The sequence below is a fragment of the Loxodonta africana genome, chromosome 11 (assembly GCF_030014295.1).
Source record: "Loxodonta africana isolate mLoxAfr1 chromosome 11, mLoxAfr1.hap2, whole genome shotgun sequence".
Taxonomy (NCBI): Eukaryota; Metazoa; Chordata; class Mammalia; order Proboscidea; family Elephantidae; genus Loxodonta; species Loxodonta africana.
Window position 1 is genome coordinate 60,249,786 of NC_087352.1, and position 20,443 is coordinate 60,270,228.

Genomic DNA, 20,443 nt, shown 5'->3' on the forward strand with positions numbered 1-20,443 from the left:
GCCACTTTTGTGCAACAAGATGAATTAACTCTCTGCCCGTGCCATGTGGAAGGGGCTGTACCTGGAGGACTAAGAAGACACATGCTGTGGGCTCTGATCAGCCTTCCCAACGGAGGAAACAGTTGTGTATCAACTCACTCCTACTTGTTGCCTTGCCTTTTCTCTTGTGACCAGGCATGTTCGCTGCCAGCGTGGCTGTGTTTGGAAATACAGCGAAGTCAACCAGCCTCCTTGTGATTCATCCTCCCCTACACCTCACCTTCCTCAAACTATAGGACCTCCTTGAGGGTAAATGTTCTCTCTTGACCAATTGAGTTCCATGGTTACTCCTTTCTATCCTGCCAGACATCTTTGACACTAATTCTTTCCATTCCTTTTCAGTCTTCAATGGTTCTCTTCCCTTTGAAACCTTGGAGGTTGTAGGTATGGATCTCCTGAGCTAGAAGCCATTGACTTTACCCACCTGCTGGACTCTCTTCTTGCTGCCCTCCTACCAGCAGGCACAGCAACCTTCCCTAGAAATTCCACTATGGAGGTCAGGGGTACCAACCAGCCATTTGCCCTTTGAAGAAGCTCTTTGGAGACTCTGAGGCACAGCTATCCTGAAACTACCCCTGGCCTACACTAAAGAACCCAGAGATATACCTCAGGACAGGAAGACCTGCCACCTTTACCGTACTGTCAATGGGAGGATGATCTCAGCAGTAACCAGACCCCCCTGTTCTGACTGGGCCCAGGCCCCACCCTCAATGCTCCTCATCAAGCACTCAGACCAGGGGAAAAGCTGTAGGGGAGGAAGGAGTCGTCCCACTTACATTAAGAAACATTAGGAAATCTAGAGATTTGTCTGTACTGGAAGAAAATCTACAATTTAATTAAATCATACAGGTATTTAAAAAATATAGATCCTCAAAAAAATAAACAAATTTGACTTTTTTCTTTGGATTATTTTTCAAGTTGATATAACCAATGCCAAGCAAAGCCATCCTGACCTGTTTGGAATGATCCTTATTGAGAGATTTGATGTCCCCTGTCTTCCCCACTGTGGTTTTAGGCCGTGATCTCTGCTGATTGATCTTGGGGAGATTTTGACAACTGTCACTTGTCATCCTAGGGAAGGAACAAAGATCTTGGAGGAAATTATTCTAATCATTTAATTTGAGATAAACAAACAACTAGTGTAGCACACTTAAAGTGGGGAGGAGAATGGGGGAAGGGACTCTTGAAACATATGCAGATGTGACCCAATAGCTCCTTCTATCTGCACCACCTACCCACCTTGTCCATCTTTGCCCCAGCTCTCTCCAGTCTCCCCACGGGGTTCCTCCAAGACTGGGCTCAAGGGTCTACCTCCTCTGGGAGGTCCCTAACTCACTCCATTTCTCCTGCATACTACAAGGCTTCAGCCCTTGTACACATAGTTTTGTGTTCTCAAGGACACGTTATTTTACAAGCTTTCTTTCACTGTTTCTTCCCACCTTCATCAGAGCAGGATGAGGGTCTTCCTTTGGTGTGCCCTGCCTTCTTAAAACATCTCTCATCATGCTGTGTACAATAAACATCAAAAGGAGCTCTAGGTGTGCCCTGTGGAGTTTTGCAGAAAAGGCTCAATCCTCATTTAGAGGGAGAAGTATGATACTGTGTTGCTCCAGGGATTCCCCTCTCCAAGTCTTCTGTTCTTCAAGCCGAACATCTCCAATTGCTCCAGTCATTCCTAAAGTTACCTGGCTCCCAGATTCTTCCTCAGTCTGGTTACCTTCCCTTTGTCCACTGACTTCTGACTAGTATAGAGCTCATTGATATTCTGACCTATTACTTTTTGGATACTTTATTTCTACTGATGAGGCCTAAGACCACATTGTTGTTGTTAGGTGCCATCAAGTCAGTTCAAACTCATAGCAACTCTATGTACAACAGAATGAAACACTGCCCGGCCTCTGCACCATGCTCATAATCATTGTTATGCTTGAACCCATTGTTGTAGCCACTGTGTCAATCCATCTCGTTGAGGGTCTTCCTCTTTTTCACTGACCCTCTACTTTACCAAGCATGATGTCCTTCTCCAGGGACTGATCCCTCCAGATAACATGTCCAAGGTATGTGAGATGTAGTCTCGCCATCCTTGCTTCCAAGGAGCATTCTGGCTGTACTTCTTCCAAGACAGATTTGTTTGTTCTTTCGGCAGTCCATGGTACATTCAATATTTTTTGCCAACACTGTAACTCAAAGGCATCCATTTTTGTTTAGTCTTCCTAATGCATTGTCCAGCTTTCACATGCATATGAGGTGATTGAAAATATCATGGCTTAGGTCAGGCGCACCTTAGTCTTCAAGGTGACATCTTTGCTTTTTTGCTTTAGCAATTAATGCTACCACATTAGCAAATACATTACACCATTGACTCATATCTATATTTAACTCAAAACTCTAGATCTCTGATTTTGTAATGGGGAACTATTTGTTGTGAATCTTTGGTTAGAGTTTCTTATGGGTTGACTTGTGTCCCCCAAAAAGATATGTTCAAGCACTAACCCTGGGTACCTGTGAATGTGACCTTATTTGGAAATAGCATCTTTGCAGGTGTAATTAGTTAACAAGAGGTCATACTGGAGTAGGGTGGGCCCTATTCCAATCTGACTGATGCCCTTATAAACACAGATACAAAGAACACCCACAGAGGAAACAAGGCCATATGAAGACTGTGAAGATGGAGGCAGATGTCGGGTTATGCTGCCACAAGCCAAGGAAAACCTGGGATTACCAGAAGGAAAGGTAAGGAAGGATTCCTTCCCTAGAGGCTTCAGAGACAGCATGACCCTGATGGCACTTGATTTCAGATATCTAGCCTCCAGAACTGTGAGAATATAAATTTCTGTTGTTTTAAGTCATACAGTTTGTAGTACTTTGTTATAGCAGTCCTTGGAAACTAATACAGAGCTTAAACCTTATTCCATTAAATTTCTTCTTGTTATTCTGGGCTCATCTCCCAAATTGTCAAGATCTTTTAGGATCCTAATTCTCTCATTCATCGCATTAACTAATCTTTCCACTTTTGGCTCATCTGTAAGCTGGAAAATTGGTCTCTGGTATAACATGCAAGAATTAGGAAAAGATAATTTCATTTGCTAATCCAGTCTCATGACACAATCTCTCACTTCAGTAACTATCTTTGAGTACAAAATTATTAATAAAAACACCATTCATTACTTTCCTAATTATCTTTCCTGACTCCAACCTTTATGCTTGCCAGGTACAAACATCTACCCAGAGAGGAGCTGAAGTAACCCCAAGCTGTCCAATGTGCCACTATGCTCTGTCCCCAAAAACAAAGCGTTCCAATAACATTCACTCATAGAATTTCCCTGGCAGGTAAAGAATGCTGAGGAAGTTCCAGACATGAATGTGTGGCTGATCATTAATCAAAATCCAAAACGCATTCCAAAGTTGGGGTCTTAAAATGCTCCTCGCCGTTTCTACTCTCAAGTAGTTAACATTTATCACTGGAGTCTGACTGGCTTTATGGAAACTAATAAAAAAAAATAACATTTCTGTCAAAACAATAAATCTGTTTCTAAAGAACAGCACAAAGCAAAGCCAGCCCTAAGCAGAGGCTTCTCCTGAGCGTTATCATGAAGCGAGCATGGGCTCCAGCACCATTCTTATAAGCGATGCCAAACAGCCCTGCGAGGTGTCCTTCCCTGCCTTCCTAGGCTGTAGGCAGGGGAACTGGATTCACAAGAGCAGGGAACTCAGTGAAGGCACATAAAACTCACACCTCCTGAGGGCCTGATAAATTGCTTATGATCACAATCTAAGACTTCTTTTTTTCAATAGCATTATAAGATTTTTTTAAAAATTTGTTCACTGCCTGAATGGTTGAATGTCCCCTATAGGTACTCAACTTTAACTTGCCCCAGAGTTGTAGGCTTTGTTAAAATAGCAAAATGCCATCCAGGCCCTGATGCTCCAACCCTGGGCCATCCCTCTGCAGCAGTGCCCCACACTCCTGTGTATTTCTAAACAGGCTATGATGACAACAGTGTGTGCTGGCAGCGAGGCAAGAGGAACATGGGAGGACACGGAGGCAAGAGTGGGGGAGAGGGTCCTTGCGGGACAATGTGTCTACCCAGAATGGTCGAGACAGAGGAGCTCCAGCCAGATGCTACAGATCCCAAATGAGATTTGGATTTGAGAAGCTGGAGAAAGCACACAAGGGGCATGTGAGAAAAGGAGGGAAAAGTAAGAGAAGAACAGTCTGAGGCAGGCTAGCCTTGGGAAAGGGGGAGGTATGGGGTTGAGCCTCCTGGCTTACTATGTATCTTTAGATGTGAGAACGTGTGATGTGGGAGTGCTCAAAGATGTTACAGATAAGATTAAATGATGATCTAAGGCATCTTTTTTTCAATAGCATTATAAAAAAAGGTGGGGGGGGGAATATTTCTTCGGTGCTCACTATGTGCTGCGAACTCACTATGTGCTGCGAACTCACTATGTGCCAGAAACTTGCTCCAAGCTTATAAGTAACAGACCCATGACTTGAAGCTGGGTCTTTCTTTTTATTTCTGAGCTCTACTTTTTACACGACACGGCCTATAAAGACAGAGTGCCACTGGATGCAATCATTTTCAGGGGAACCAACAGATATTGGCCCTAGTCCTGGAGAGCTGTACTATTAGGGGGACCCACGGCTAGGCCTACCGAGGACACATGACCACAGTCTGGTATTGCTGGTAGACAGTCATGGATCTGCACTGGAAAATCTTCTGGAAGGGGATCCCACAAACTCCCAGAGTTGAGATGGATGGTGAAGATGAATTACCATTCACTTTACCTTCTGGTCTTCCCTCCACTTCTTTGTGGTAAATTATTTTCTGCTGTGGCAAAACAAATATTGGAGGAAAAGGAAATCATTTAATTTTTAAGAGAGAGAGAGGGTGATTTTCAGGTATGTTTTTCCTTTTACACTGTTCTTAAATTTTTCTACTACAGCCTTTCCCAGAGACTAAGCTACCCTCATCTAGAGAGACATGAAATTACCAGCAATGAGAAAGAGACCTATACCTTCCAAGCATTTCCATACACAGAAAGACCCGAAAGGCCTCAGATATTAAATGTGTTGGGTACCATGTACCTGAGGGCAACTCCAATATGGGCTCACTTTATAGTTACCATTTCATTAAGTTTTCACTTGACATCATTTTGCTGTGGTGTGTGGGCCTCCCAGATGATCAAGCGAGTCTAGCAGAGAACACTTATCAGCCATAGTTTACCAGTTTATCTTAAAATAAAAATAGTGTTGTCCGAATATCATGGGAGAATATGGGTATCAAATTACATCAGACTAGCAATCTAGAAATCAGATTATGTCAATAACATTCCTGGTGGCCTAGTGGTCATCAGTCAGTACTTTCTCTGCCAAGAACTGGATCTAACAACAAGCCAAGGAAGCCAAGTTCTGAACGCTGCGTTGGAAGGGAGCTCAGATGAAAATGCCTCTAGACCCTTTAGCTCTGAGAATCCGCCCTGGCTGTTTTTAATTAATGTTCTTCTTGGTTTCCTGGTCCCTACATGAAATGTTAAAGTCTGTGGCTTAACAAGTGCCTTGTAAACAGGACAATGATCTCCCTTGGTTTATAATTACTTCCCCCACTTACAGACTTCTAAGTCAATGTTACTACAAAACATAGGGCCCTCACTTTAGATCTCTTCTCCAGCCAGTCTCCTTGACTGCTAACCTATATAGGGTCTTTGCAGTATATTGATCATTATCTGGATTGATGGCTTTCAAAAGCATTTCATTATCTATACATGAGCTATTAGCTTCACCAATACTCATTTTCGTGTTATTTTCAAGATTGATAATAGTCTTCCTAACTAGAAAAGGTCTTCTGTCATTATCCTCTTCCAACAGCTCCTTCCATCTCTAAAGAAATGAAAGTAATGTTGAGCTTCTAAAAAGTACCCGTGATACACTAGGGTATTGCTTTTATTGCCATAAAACACACATTCCTCAAACAAACACCAACATGACTAAAGGGACATCAATGTCCAGGCGATTATGTTTAAATTGTCCCCACTGGATCTATAAGAGGCCACATGATCTTTCTGGTCTACTGTCTCAGTGCAGGACAAGGGGTACCATCTCTCTGGGAATAAGATGAGGAAGAAACAGTAATCTTGAAGACATGATAAAGCCTTATTTCTAGAAAATAGCCATGTACCTGTGTCTGATGCCTTTTTGACAATTTTAGGGTATTTCTGAAATTTTACAAAATAATAGCTCTCATATTCCATCAAAATAGTTTCAAGGTCAATGTTGTCACAAACTTCAAAGCGTCGTAACCCCAGTTTGGTTTCTTGCTCCAAAGCATTGGCCGCATCGATATATCTGGCAGTTTCACAGAAGAAAAAAAGCATTTAAAAACAACTCTGAGTAAAAAGAATAAAGGCAACCCGACATCACAAGCCCCAAGAGACTTAATATGCAAAGAATTGTTGTCATTGTTCTGTGCTGTCAAGTTGATTCCAACTCATAGCGGCCATACAGGACAAACATAAGCCTATATTAATAGTACATTAGATGAAAACTAGTATATATGTTGTCGTTGTTGGATGCCATCAAGTCAATTTTTAACTCATATTGACCCCATCTGACAGAGTAGAATTGCCCCATAGGATTTTCTAGGCTCTAACATTTACAAAAGCAGATCACCAGGTCCTCCTCCTGCAAAGCCTCTGGTAAGTTCAAACACCAACATTGCTGGCTAGCAACAGAGCATAGAAGCATTGTGCTACCAGGGTTCCTTATAAGGTTTGCCTGTAGAGCAAGGAGCCTCTCTGGAGTTATGTTAAATACATCCAACTATTGTCTTTCACAGCAGTTGCCTCTGAAAGCTACTTATTTATTCAAGTGATGTCATCACAAATGAGTAAATCAACTAAGAATATAAGTCTTGTGTTTCAACCTTTACTCATTTTTAGCCAAAAATGGGTATTTGCCCAGCTTGTTTACCTCCTCTTCATTCACCAGTCTTCATGTCAGGCAACATTTGGCAATTGAAAAAACCCAGATTCAACCCCAAAGGTCAAGATTTGCCAACATCGAAGCAATTCAAAGAATAGGTCATGAGATCTGAAGGAAATTTCAAAGATTCATTGATTGATGGCAGCGGCACAGAAATTTAGACCTCATCTACTCGGGTGTATTATTTCTGCTAATTTTTTAACCAGTCACACATTACACTATAAGGTACTTCTGCATGTAAGCTTCTTCATTACCTTTTTAACTTGTTCAGTCATAAGGCTGCCGAAACTAAAAGAAGCAAGTGTTTGGGTCTAAAAATTCTCTCAAAGTACAAATGCTCTCCAGGTCTTAATTTCTAGTTCTTAACTTCTTTGTAAAACTAAGGACTCTCTCCTGAAAAATGTGCACATTCCAGGGGCCCACCACCATCATACTACCTCCAGCTCATCCCAAACCAAAACCTGCTGCAGTCAATTCTGACTTCTAGCGACCCTGTAGGGCAGGGTAGGACTACCCCATAGGGTTTTTAAGGCTGTGATCTTTATAGAAGCAGACTGCCACATCTCTCTTCTGGGGAGCAGCCGGTGGGTTTGAGTGGCCGACTTTTGAGTTAGCAGCCAAGAGCTTAACCACTGCGTCACCAGGGCTCCTCCAGCTCATCCAAGGACCTCAAATTAAGAATTCCTGCTGTACCATTGTGGAGAACACTAAACTAAACTCAAAAAACTAAAAATAGAACTACCACATGACCTAGAAATTCTACTCCTAGGTATGTGCCCAAAAGACTTGAAAGCAGAGACTCAAACAGATACCTGTACACCAGTGTTCATTGCGGCACTATTCAAACAATAGCCAAAAGGTGGAAACAACCTAAATGTCCTTTCACAGAAGAATGAATAAACAAAATATGGTACACATATATAATGGAATACTACTCAGCCAGTGGGAGAAATGAAGTCTTGATACATGCTACAATATAGATGGAACTTGCAGATATTATGCTAAATGAAATAAGTCAATAACAATAGGACAAATACTATATGACCTCACTTATATAAAAAGACAAGAAAAGGCAAATGCACAGAGACCAAAGTTTACTAGTGATTACCAGGGGCAAGAGGGAGGGGAAAATGGGGAGGTTGATAGTGACTGAAAAATCACATTGATTAAGGGTAGGGTTGCACAGCCAATTATTGTAATTGCTGTCAGTAAGTCGTACATCTGTAAAAAGTTGAATTGGCAAAAGTTGTCTGATAGGTATATTTACAATAATGACCAAAAGAAAAAAAAATGGCCACTGAGGCTGCTTATTTAATATCAAAAACCTCATGGAATTTGGTTCCTTGGTTTGGAGGTTTAAGGTCATTTCATGGGACATCCCAGTTAATAGGCCTAGTAACATGTTTAGTGTTTCTGTTCTACCTCCCAGTTCATTAAATAGCGCAAGGAGCCTTCAAAAGCTTGCAAGCAGTCATCCAAGGCATGACAAATGCTCTCTATCCACCTGGAGCAGCAAAGGAAGAAGGAGAGTCAGGAATAGAAGATGGATATGGAATGTGTGGCTAATTGAACACCTCCTTTTCCATGAGTCCAGAAATGGATGGTGCCCAACTACCATTACTGAACATTTTGATCAAAGATTCTATAGAAGAATCCTGATCAAAAGGGGAAAATGCAGAACAGAATTTCAAATTTTTACAGACTCCAGACTTTCTGGAGCCATAGGGGCTAGATGAACCCCTCAAACTATAGCCCTGAGATAATCTTTAAAACTTAAACCAAAAATATCCCCTAAGGTCTTCTTAATACCAAACAATAGTTTAGCTTAACTAGTAAAAAATGCTTGCCTTGAGCATTATACTCTTTTAAGATCTATCTAAATGGGATCAAAATGACAACAGCAACTCGAAAGATTAGACAGGAACCTTCAGAAGCAGGAAGTTTACATTAATGGTGGAGGAACAACTTTAAAAAGGAGGGTGAGAATGGTTGCATAACTCGAAGAATGTAATCAATGTCACTGAATTGTACATTTAGAAACTGTTGAATTGGTGTATGTTTTTCTGTGTATATTCTCAACAACAACAAACTAAATGAAAGTAAAAAACAATCCCTTCTGTACGTTAGAGTTCTTTCTGTTTGATTTGAATCTGAGAAGGTGGAAGGAGAAAACTTTCTTTTTTATTTATGCCCTCTTCCTGGCACCAGATTCAGGTCAGTTGGAAGACTGAACTTTCTTAAAATATGTGGTGAAACCCATGTGAAGTTGTGTGGTACAGATTAGTAAGTAATCACAATTAAGCCTGTGCATACCTTGCTCACTGGTTAATCTGCCCCTGGTTCCTACTATACTGTTTGAGCTTAAGCGAGGTAATGAACTTGATATGGCTGGTAAGAGAGCCACTAGAGGTTCTTAATCAACAGAATGACAGGGCAGGACTGGAGGAAGGGTTGGTTAGCAATAACAGCAAGACATAGATAGATGGGAGGCTGCTAAGAGTAGTTCAGGCCAAACTGATGTGTGTGTAGTACTAGGTGACCTGGTACCCTGTGCCTCCGTTGTCTGATCTCAACACTTCTTCGCACAAACTCTGGTCTTTCTGTTTACCTAATTGTCCCACAACATCCTCTGTGACGCTGCCTGGAATGTCCTCATCTGACGCATATGTCTATCCATATTCTACCCATCCTTCACGACCAGCTCATCTCACCTTCTCTACAAAGTTTTCCCTGTTTGTTTATTCCAATTCATGATAACCTTCTTTGCTGAACTCTAACTTAGTACTTGATTGTAGCAGCTCTGTCTCTTTTGACAGTGAGATGTCTTTAAAAATACCTAGAGCTCACTTTTCATCTTGATAGTCCACTCATTGACTCATTTCCCCACAGGTCTCAGAAAACGATCAGATGCAAAGCGCCATCTAGTGGCATAAAAGGGAAGAGCATGCTTTCTAAGTATACAGTAACTCTTCTGGCTATAAAGGTAGCAACTGCAAGAGAAGGGATAACTATGCCGACTTTTATTTGTCTTTTTAACAGTTCTCCTTTGTGATACAGTTTCTGAAATACAAAATGCACTGCAATAAAAATCAGGGATTGCCTGTGGAAATGGTTTTGTCTTGCTTTCTAGTCATTCTACGCATCTACATGCTAGCAAGTTCCTCAATGACTACTTAAGCAGCATTTGTTGAACAACTAACAATACTTTGCTCACAGAACTGGGGTCTAGTATGATGAGCTGTAGTTTTATAAGAGTCCTAATCCACTAAGGCAGCATTTCTTAAAGTGTGCCATGGAAAACTAGTCTTAAAGATGGCTTGAGAAAACAAGTTTGCAAAAACCTGCATATTGTGACTTTAAACCAAAAAAAAAAAAAAAAAGCCCATTGACACTGAGTTGATTCCGACTCATAGTGACCTTATAGGACAGAGTAGACCTGCCCCATGGGGTTTCCAAGGAGCAGCTGGTGGATTCGAACTGCTGACCTTGTGTTCCATGGTACACACTTAGAAAAAATACCTTGAGGTATTTTAGCTCAGGGCTTTTTGGATGGAACTGAGATTTTGTAAAAAGTAGAAGTAAAATGGGCGAAATCCACATTCCAGCTGCTTTAAGTCTTTTGCTGAACAGGGCTGGGTATTAAAAAAATAAAATCTAAATCCTACCTCCCCCATAGTAAAAATAGCCAGCAACTCATATATGCTTTCGTTGATAATGATAGGGTCATTATCTCATTTTACAGATGAGGAAACTGATACGCATACAAAAAAATAAGTAACTTTCCCAAGGTCACAGGTTAGCAAAAAGGTGAGTAGGCATTTCAACCAAGGCTGTCTGGCTCCTGGTTCTATGTTCTTATCCTGGGAGCTCTTGCAACTACATTAAGCCCCTTGTCAGCACAAGCACTTGACGCTTCCTCATATGTGGCCTTTAGAATTGCTTTCCTTAGGTGAATGGTGAACAGTATGGAGCAACCCGTCACCCACATGCAGCCTGCCTGGCTAGTGAATTTTAGGAAACAGGCACAGAGGGGACCAAAGTCAGCCCCGCTCTGCTTGGGCTGTTACTCCTACCCCACTGCTGCGTGTGGATTCAGAGATTTAGCCAATGAGGACCAATAGACTGACCTGCCCGCTGACAAGGTGAAGGTAGCACTCATTTCTCTGGTCTGAGATGGGTAGAAATATGGAAAGAATGGGCCATTTCCCAATAATGTTTAAATCCCTGACACCAAAAAGTGACATGACTAATGAAACCATGTGTTTCAAATTAAGTAGAGAGAGGAACGGTTTTGTGTTGAAGTACTGCAGTTCACCTCATTTGCCATGGTGGAAAAATTCTCTTATGTAATTCTGATAAGGCATTATGACACAGACTATATAGTTTATAATTAAAGAGTTTATGTGGTAAACTCTTGGTTTACAAGGAGCAAAAATAAATCAGATTATTCAATAACAAAGTTTGTTCAAGTTGTGCAATGCAGTAATCAAGAAATAAAACTCATGTATCTGAAATTCTGGCAAAAAACTCAAATCCTTTAATGACCTCAATAATAAAAGAATGCTTAAGTACAGTTGCAGGCATTTCATTTCCTGACTTAAAAAGGCCGTCGCAAAAGCAAAACATAAAACGCCCTCAAGAAGCATGGCCAATGTGCATTTTTATTTTCCTGAGGTGACTCTAAAGCAAAAAAAAAAAAAAAAGATCTTCAACATGAAAGCAGAGGAATAAGGGCCCTGGAAGGCTTTTGGAGTGGGACAGGCCTGGAAAGCACTCCCATTTAGAACCCAGTGACCTCCAGTGTGTTCCTTCGCTTCTCTAGGTCTGCTTCTTCAAGTGTAAGTTGGAGACCTCAATATCTACCTTAAAACTAAAAAAAAAAAAAAAATTCCTCAAGGCCTCTAGAATGGTCATTCCCCTAGAGAAGGCCATGGGTTTATTTAAAACAGCTGCCACTGGCAAGGTTAAGAGAAACAAAGATAGGTTCTCAGTTCCCTCTCAACTTCATCCTATCCTCCCTACTTCCTTCCTGTCTCCCTAGGACTAGGGTTACTGGACTCTCAAATTTGACTTTTAGTTACAGTAGATCTCTTATTTCAATAATAGGTACCATGTTTTTTTGAGGAAGAGATGCTTATTCAGCCTTCTGGGAGAAGGCCAGCAGCTGGTCAGTGGTTCTTGCTCTGATTCAGTACATCTCCACCTCAGCACAATTGATGTTTTGGGTCAAATAATTCTTTGTTATGGAGAGATGTCCAAGGCATTGCAGGATGTTTAGCAGCATCCCTGTTCTCTACCCACTATATGCCAGTTGTGATAGCCAAAAATGTCTCCACACATTGCCAAATATCCCGAGAGACAAAATCACTCCCTCCCCCGGCCTCAACCCTTGTTTGAGAACCACTGCCCTAACTCAGAGGTTTTTAAGCCCTGAACCTGAAACCTGAATTATTGTCCTCCTGGCTGAAACATGAAATGGCAGAAAAAATCTAACGTACATAATGCCCTTCATATACTTCATGGGTCAACTCTCTCCCTCTCACAAAACACCTACCATACCATATTAGCAGCCTTTATTGTGTTTGGGTCTTGTTTTATTGAGGTAAGGGCTAAAAGGCAGATGCTTCCAAATTTCCTCTCCCTGAAAGCTATAGAATGGATATTGCAGGAAAAACAGAATTGGACTTCAGGTTTTCTAGGTAAATACCTTTACTTTGAGAAAAGGAAAACTGAAGAATAAGAAAATTATCTGCATCTATATAGCCAGCAGAGTCCCTGGGTGGTGCAAACGGCTCAGGTACTTCACTGTTAACCAAAAGGCCGGCTGCTGAGTACATCCAGGAGAAAGGCCTGGAAAGCTACATCCGAAACATCAGCCCCTGAAAACACTCTGGAGCACAGTTCTACTCTGACACACGCAGGGTCACCATGAGTCGGAATCGATTTGATAGATAGCCAGCAGTGGAACCCCAGGAAACCTCATTCCAAAGGCCTATGCCATCTTCAAACTTGGCAGGAAAGAAAAAGTATGTCATGTCCTGAGTAGGTCTGCTAATAAAGTTTTCAGATGCATATTGTGGAAAAGATATACGTAAATAAGGCAGTAAAAGTGGAGGGCAGAGAAAGAAAGGAATTATCAGTGATGCAACATACCCTTCTTGTGTTAAGTAATGCAAAATCAAAATGAGAAGATTTTTCCGTCGTGCCTCCGTCCTCATCTCGCACTGTGAACAAAGGAAAATGTAGACGGGATGACAATGACATACAACACTCCTTTTATAGCAACAAACCCTTGAAGGTAAATGTAACCTGTCAAAACAGAGCAGCACGACTTAAAGGCTGGAAAGCAGATGGAAGTCTCTAAGGATAGATAAAGTTGTTTTCCATTGTTATTTTCTTCTTAAAGCTGCCTTCTCAATTGTAAACTTAAAGTATGATGATTTAAATTAGCATTGCACTTTATTAGTTGAAATTCTTACTCCCAAGCTAATTGGGCTTTTATTGCTTATAATCATGAAGAAAAAATATACACACTCCCACTACTTGAAGCAGGTTAAGGAAAGTGACATAAACGCTCGAGCCAGAAATCAGCTCTGACATCAGAGGCACTTACATGCGACTATGTCTTTAATTCACTTCGAGCCCTACCCAGTCCCTGCACCAACGTGGAGACGGGTTCCAAGAAACCATTCAGGGGTGATTGCACAGCCAAGCATTTACAATATCCACTGAGAGTAGCAGAGACCATAAAAGGAAAATTCCTGCATTAATAAGGCCCTTATTCAAACTGGATGAATTTGTACATTTATTCACAGTGTTAATGTGTAGCTACATTTAGTTATCTGGTATCTCAAATTCCCCTGAAATGTGTTCATAAAATACTTACTTTCAATAGTACTACCCTTATCTGGAAATAACTTACCTAACATCTTTATCTAATAAGAACACAGGTAAGAATTAGATGATTGGAAAAAATTAGATGATTGGAAAAAAGCTCCTGAATGGCCCAAATTATGCCATAAAATCTATGCACACACACTCATGACACATTTGAAAGCTTTTCAGGCATCCATCCAGAGCTTTCTAAAAATTAATGTTATAATAAAGTTAAAATACTTATATAGTCATTTAAAAATCAAATAGTACTACAACTTTTAAAGAAAAACAAGTTTCCTGCCCCACTTCCACCCTACCTCGAGTCTCACTCCCTAGAGGCAACAACCTTAATTATTTTAGCTGTTTCTCCTGATACTCACCTCCACTGTTTTGAGATGTATAAATGTTTGACATTAACTATTCATTTCCCATTAAGGTAGAGGACAGTTAAGCTCTCTTTTGCCCTTCTTATCCTTTCCTCCCCTTACAGTTAAAGCAATTGATTATATTATTTGTAAATATTGTTCACTGCTGAGCCCAAAGCGATTACCTTCCCATTTCTGTACATTTGTTTTTCTTGGAATGAAAAACTGCCTTTTTTTTTTAATTGCTTACTTTTTTACATATGTTTTTATTGCTAATTTTCAAACACTAACACGTTTCTAGCACACCCTCATATCACTCTGCACACCGTCAAACACATTAGATCATGTGCCAGTATACTTTTCTGCCTGATGGCCTTCCTCCTGGAGCCTCCACCCTCCCACTCCAAACAGAACTGCTGTCTCTTAGGCCTGCTATAAGCACTCATTCTGGGGATTTCCTTTGAAACTTCCCAGTGTTAGAGCATTTTCCAGAACTTGAGTCTTCCCATTTCCTGGTCACCCCTTGTTTCAAATAGTACACATCTTCTTGAATAAAGCTGTATAGGAGATAATTGTTTTTGGGAATTTGCACGTCTGAAAGTGTCTTTATTTTACTTTAAACTTGATAGTTCAGAAGGGAATAACATTGTTCCGTTGTCATCTATCTTTCAGTGTTTTTATTGAAAAGTCCAATGTCATTCTTATTCCTGACCCTTTGCATATATCCCACTACCCAGTGCCGTCGAGTCAATTCCGACTTATAGGGTCGCTATGAGTCGGAATCGATATATATTTGCACATATATATATATATTTTTTTTTCTTCTCATGAATCTTTTAGGATCTTTTTTTTAACTCTGGTGTTCTGAAATTATACAAACTTCTTGATGTAATGTCTTCTTCCATTCACTGTGTTGGCATTGTCAAACTGGAATTTCCCATTCTTCTGTTCTTGGAAATTTCCTTTTATTATTTCGTTAATAAATTATTTCCTTATGTTTTCTCTGCTTTATTTTTAAGAACTCCTATTAACTGAATAGAGACTATCTAGAGTGAGCCTTTAGGATTCTTTTTTCTTGTAGTGTCATAAAGTTTCTTTGTCTCTTTTTTCTATTTTCTGAGCAATTTCCTAGTCCTGTCTTCACACTATTCTATAGAATTTACTTAGACAATTATATTTTTAATTTCTAAGAGACAGTTCTTATTCTTTGATTACTCCTTTTTCACAACATCCAATTCTTGCTTTTTGCATGCAAAACAAAATGGATGTTTTAGATGCTTTGTGGGTAGTCTCTTATGATTCAAAGTAATAAAAAAGAGGTTCATTTATATTCAATATTTTCTGTTTAACTAAGCTGCAAAATAGTAACTTATTTTAAATATGTATCCATCCAAATTGATTCAGATATAAAGTCTTGTTGCTTAAGGTGGTAAGCCTTTACTCAGTTTACTAGAAAACACAGCAAATAAAGCAGTACGTGTTTCAAAGTGCTTGTGAAAAGAGCACAGCAACTACCCACTTGTTCAGCCAAAATTTATTTTGCTCTCTGACATTCAAAAGATATTGTTGCTTTGAATTTAGTCTAAAATAAATAAAAATTAGGGCTCTCAGAAATCTGGGGAAAAAAAAGATTAAAGGAAAATTACAATCTTGAATTAAAAAGTCATCACTGATTTTTAAGCAGATATGTCAGACCCAATATATTTAAATGAACATTTTTCCCTTCAAAGTCATCTTGGCAGGTCATGTTCTTATTCCATTCCACAAAACATTTCTGAAACATCTCCTTTAAAATTGTCTTCAATGTAGGTTAATGAGCCAAAGTCTCCCTCCAACCTTCATTTACAAGAATAATACACAGTCCTTGCAGAAAACCGGGACAATGCATAAAGGCACAAGAAAAAATAAAACATTTTGGTCACAATCTTTCAGTCATTTTCTAACAAAATAGAGTTTATGTGTTTCCATAATGTGTTTTTGTTTCTTAAAAATATTTTGAAAAAAAATTTTTGTAAATATTTTTCCAAGTCGTTAAAAGTTTTTCTAAAACTTGACTTTTTAATGGCTACAGAGATTGTAACATAACATAATCAACTCTCTGATGTTGGATAATCCTATTATTTGAAGTTGCACTTCATCCAGTTTACAAACACACTTTATTAGCAGGTTTGACTATTTCTAAAACCCAAATTCATTCTCAAGGGCAGATCTGATAGCATTAAGGAGAAGTTTAAAAGTGATAGCAGGCCATTCTAAAAAATGACACTGTGTACATTTCTCCGCCCTTAAAGAGATCACTTTAAATCAGGGAGGGTTAACAAACCCTAAAACAAATTACCAAGAAGAGATAAACAATCAAGAAGATGATTACAGTAATCTTCTTTGCTATTTTTTAATTTGCTGTTGTAAAATATACAATCCATACAGAAGAGTATATAAAACACACATTCATTTTTAATAATAATAATAAAAATAAACACTACCTTATTAAGACCTTGTCTTGGGTGGATTCTCTAGAGAAGTAAAACCAGCGAAGCATATATATATGTATTTATCTCAAGGAAATGGCTCACACAGTTGTGAAGGCTGGCAAGTCCCAAATCCAAGGGTCAGGCATCAGGCTAGAGGTTTCTCCTGACTCACATGGTTGCAGGAGCTGACTAACCCAAACTGGCAGATCAGACGACAGGCTGCTGGGCCACAGGGCTGTGGAAACTGGCAATACAGGTCAGACGATAGGCTGCCAATTCTCAGGACTATGGAAGCTTATGGATACCGGAATCAGCAGGTCAGATGGCAGGCTGCTAGCTCGAGTCCCAAGAACCAGAGGTCAGATGATGACGAACAGATGCAGGATCCAAAGCAAGAACAAGCTTTGCCAGAGCATCTATATATATTGGATATAGGTCATACCCTCAAGGAAATTCCCCTCACATCATCAGATTTGAGTGGGTGGAACTTGGGTAAGGGTGTGACTTGAGTAAACGTGTGACTAGAGTCATGCCCTTTAGTAATGGTGTGACTCAAGATACAACCCACACTAATCCTGCCTCATTAACATATAGAGGTTTAGGATTTACAACACATAAAATGCAGAATAATTATATAATACCACAAAATGGAGGAGAATTACATCAGATCACAAAAAATGGAGGAGAATTATACAATACCGGGAATCATGGCCTAGTCAAGTAGTTACATAACATTAACTATCATAGACTTGGAACACCTTCAGTATGTTAGACGATCCCTTGTGTGTCCCTCCCAGATGTTTCCCCTTCCTCTCACCAGCAGTAACTACCATCCTGACTTTTGTGTTCATCTTTCCTTTGTTTTTTACGGTTTTACCACCTATATATGCATCCTTTAAAAAAAAGTAAATGGTTTAGTTTTCACTTTTTTTAACTTCACATGAATGGAATATGCATGTAAGTTCATAATAAAATAAGAGCTTAGATACTATCTCGCTATCCCACAAAAACTTCACTTAAATTTTCTGCTTCCACTGTTTTCTGGTCTCTGGGCATAATATCACAGTGTCTTATATGACTGCCTAATGTCTCTCAAAGTAACTCTTCTCTTTCCCAGAAAACGGGAAGTATTGGTAAATAATTCTTTAAAGTACCCACAGTGTCTGGCATGGTGCCAAGTGCTAAGCAGAGACTGGTATTTCTTAAAAGGTTCACTAGATAACTGTCTTTTTTTTCAAACTTCAGGTCATAAAATCAACTTAATGGGTTACAGACAGAATGGTTTAATGAAATAGAATTATCTCAGAATGCTTAACAGGCAGGTAGGCATACTATTGCTTCATGAAACCTTTGTTGCAGGTGTGTGCGTGTATGTACTGGATCCCAGTTTAAGATGTCTTACAGAGGTTCACCGTAAAAAAAGTTTAAAAGCCTCTATACAAAATGACATTATCCTGATGTAAATAACATTGGCAGTTTTCAAGCATCTTTCTGAAGACGTTGAGATCACAACTCTTTTCAATTAGAATTGTTATTTTATTTATTTTGAACACAGTCTTAAGGAAGAAACCCTCCCCTGTTCCCTAGGAAATGAGTGTTTTCATGCAGCTGGGCTTTGTGGCCTGCAGTGGCATCCCAGTCACAATCAAGGTGGGTTCAGGTGTGTTGGAGGCTTTTCAGGTAACATCATTGCCACAGAGTTTTGATCACTCAAGGAAAGGTACAGCTGGCCTGGGGATAGGGCTAGGAGAGGGGCCCTGAGCCCCTCTGAGCCTCAGCTTTCTTGCTGGCAGTGGGCTAAGGGTCCTTCCTCACAGTGTTACCAGGGAGTTAAAAAGGGAGGATGATGTCCAAGTGCTTGGCACCCAGGAGGCTGCTATGCCAACACAACTGCCATAATTATTATGATTAATAATAATGATGGTGAAATAATTCTCCCTTGAACCAACACCCATCACTCACCTAACCACCCCTTGTTGTTGATGCTGTTAAGTGGTGACCGGTTTTCACCTGCTAGACATAACAACTGTTAAGACTGAAGCTCTTCTAAGTTGACAAAAATGCCATCACCCATCAAAGTCTCTCCTTTGGTTTTTTTGTTCGTTTCCTTTTTTTTTTTTGAAACTTTGATTTGCCTCACCTATAGTTCTTGGCGCTGGGTTTATAGTGCCATCTAGTGTATAAGGAGGGAAAACACTGCAGGAAGTTCCTTGTTGCTGACTGTTGTTTGCATGATGAAAATTACAATCATCACAGAATTCAATTCAAAGGAAGCTTGCAAAAGAAAAATATAGCCACATATTAAAAAGGCAGTAGTAGGATTGATGGGATATATCTCTAATTCTCAAACCAAGCTTGGGGTTTCAGTTCAGAATTTTAGGTGGCTAGAAGGTTTTTTTTTTTTTTTTTAGAAGGTAATTTGAGCACTGGTGGCACAGTGGTTAAGCGCTGGGCTGCTAATCAAAAGGTCAGTGGTGGCAGTCTTAAAGATTTACAGCCTTGGAAACCCTGTGGGACAGATCTCTCTGTCCCAGAGCATCCCTATGAGTCGGAATCAGTTTGATGGCAGTGGGTTTGGCTTGGTTAGAAGGTACTGAGGAGTGCTGGTGATGCAGTGGTTAAGTGCTCAGCTGCTAACCAAAATGTTGGCAATTTGAACCCATCTGTGGCTCTGCGGGATAAAGATGTGGCAATCTGCTTCTGTAAAGATTACAGTCTTGGAAACCCTATGGGCAGTTCTACTCTGTCCTATAAGGTTGCTATGAGTCAGAACTGACTTGATGGCAATGGATTTGGTTTTTGGTCTAGAACATACTTAGGCGCCCTGGTGACACAACAGTTAAGTGCTGGGCTGCTAACTTAACGGTTGACAGTTCGAACCTACCCATCGGACCCACGGGAGAAAGACCTGATGATTTGTTCCTTAAAGATTATAGCCTAGAAAACCCTATGCGGCAGTTCTACTCTGTCAGATGGGGTTGCTATGAGTCAAAATCCACTCAACAGCACCCAACAACAAAAGAAGGTACTTGGGGATCACTGAGTTTCAGGAATCTGAGATGCAGAAGAGTTAAGGAATTTGCCCCCACAGCAGCAATGGGTTGGTAGCAGAACCAAGGGCTTCTGGCTCCAGGCCAAGGCTCGCTCTTTCCTCAACTCGTCTCCTTTATTAACTCATCATTATTATCATCCACTCCCACCCTACACATTCACTCCAGACCAGAGAGACGCTACTATCTTAATTTGCAAAAAGCTAGTTACAAAAAACAAAAAAAATAAAATTTTTTTTTTTTTTTTTAGTTACAACTGTGGTACAAGACACTCTTCTTGACCTAAAACAATAAATAAATGAATAGTGTCTCAAGTGGCTCCACAAAACTAATAATGCCCATAATTTTGGTGACGATTTCAAAGGAATTACTGGCTATGCCTCCTTCAGAATATTAGCCACTCTGCTGCACCAGGAGTAGTATAATCTCATAGGAGATTATACTTTTTATCTTCTGAATAGTCACAGGCCTGCTACAAATAAAGCTAATCCATCCCACATGTTTGTAATGGTCTTTGGAGAACAAAGGATTGGAAGTACTTTTAAACCATCTACATCTTCAGAGAGACTACATCAGACACTGACTTGTCCTATTTCCTACAATTTCTATATCCTCTAGAGTTCTGTGCGGTGTCCTGTACATCACGTGAGACAAAGC

The 20,443-nt window shown here is 40.1% G+C and overlaps 1 protein-coding gene across 8 annotated transcripts in view; it reads right to left on the reverse strand.

Annotated features, from left to right (window-relative positions):
- Positions 1-20,443, reverse strand: part of KATNAL2 (katanin catalytic subunit A1 like 2) — a 94,089-nt gene that overhangs the window by 39,690 nt on the left and 33,956 nt on the right. The window contains exons 1-5 of one of the 8 annotated variants that reach the window (XM_023543804.2): positions 16,749-17,242; positions 13,178-13,248; positions 6,222-6,388; positions 4,832-4,874; positions 993-1,110 (exon numbers count right to left, since the gene is read on the reverse strand). In XM_023543804.2, coding sequence (XP_023399572.1) covers positions 993-1,110; positions 4,832-4,874; positions 6,222-6,388; positions 13,178-13,242 — 393 coding nt within the window. In that variant the 5' untranslated portion in view covers positions 13,243-13,248; positions 16,749-17,242. Of the gene's footprint in view, positions 1-992; positions 1,130-4,698; positions 4,875-6,221; positions 6,389-13,177; positions 13,249-16,748; positions 17,243-20,443 lie in introns of those variants that run through there. The other 7 variants (XM_064294556.1, XM_023543813.2, XM_023543820.1 and 4 more) reach the window with 7 other exon arrangements.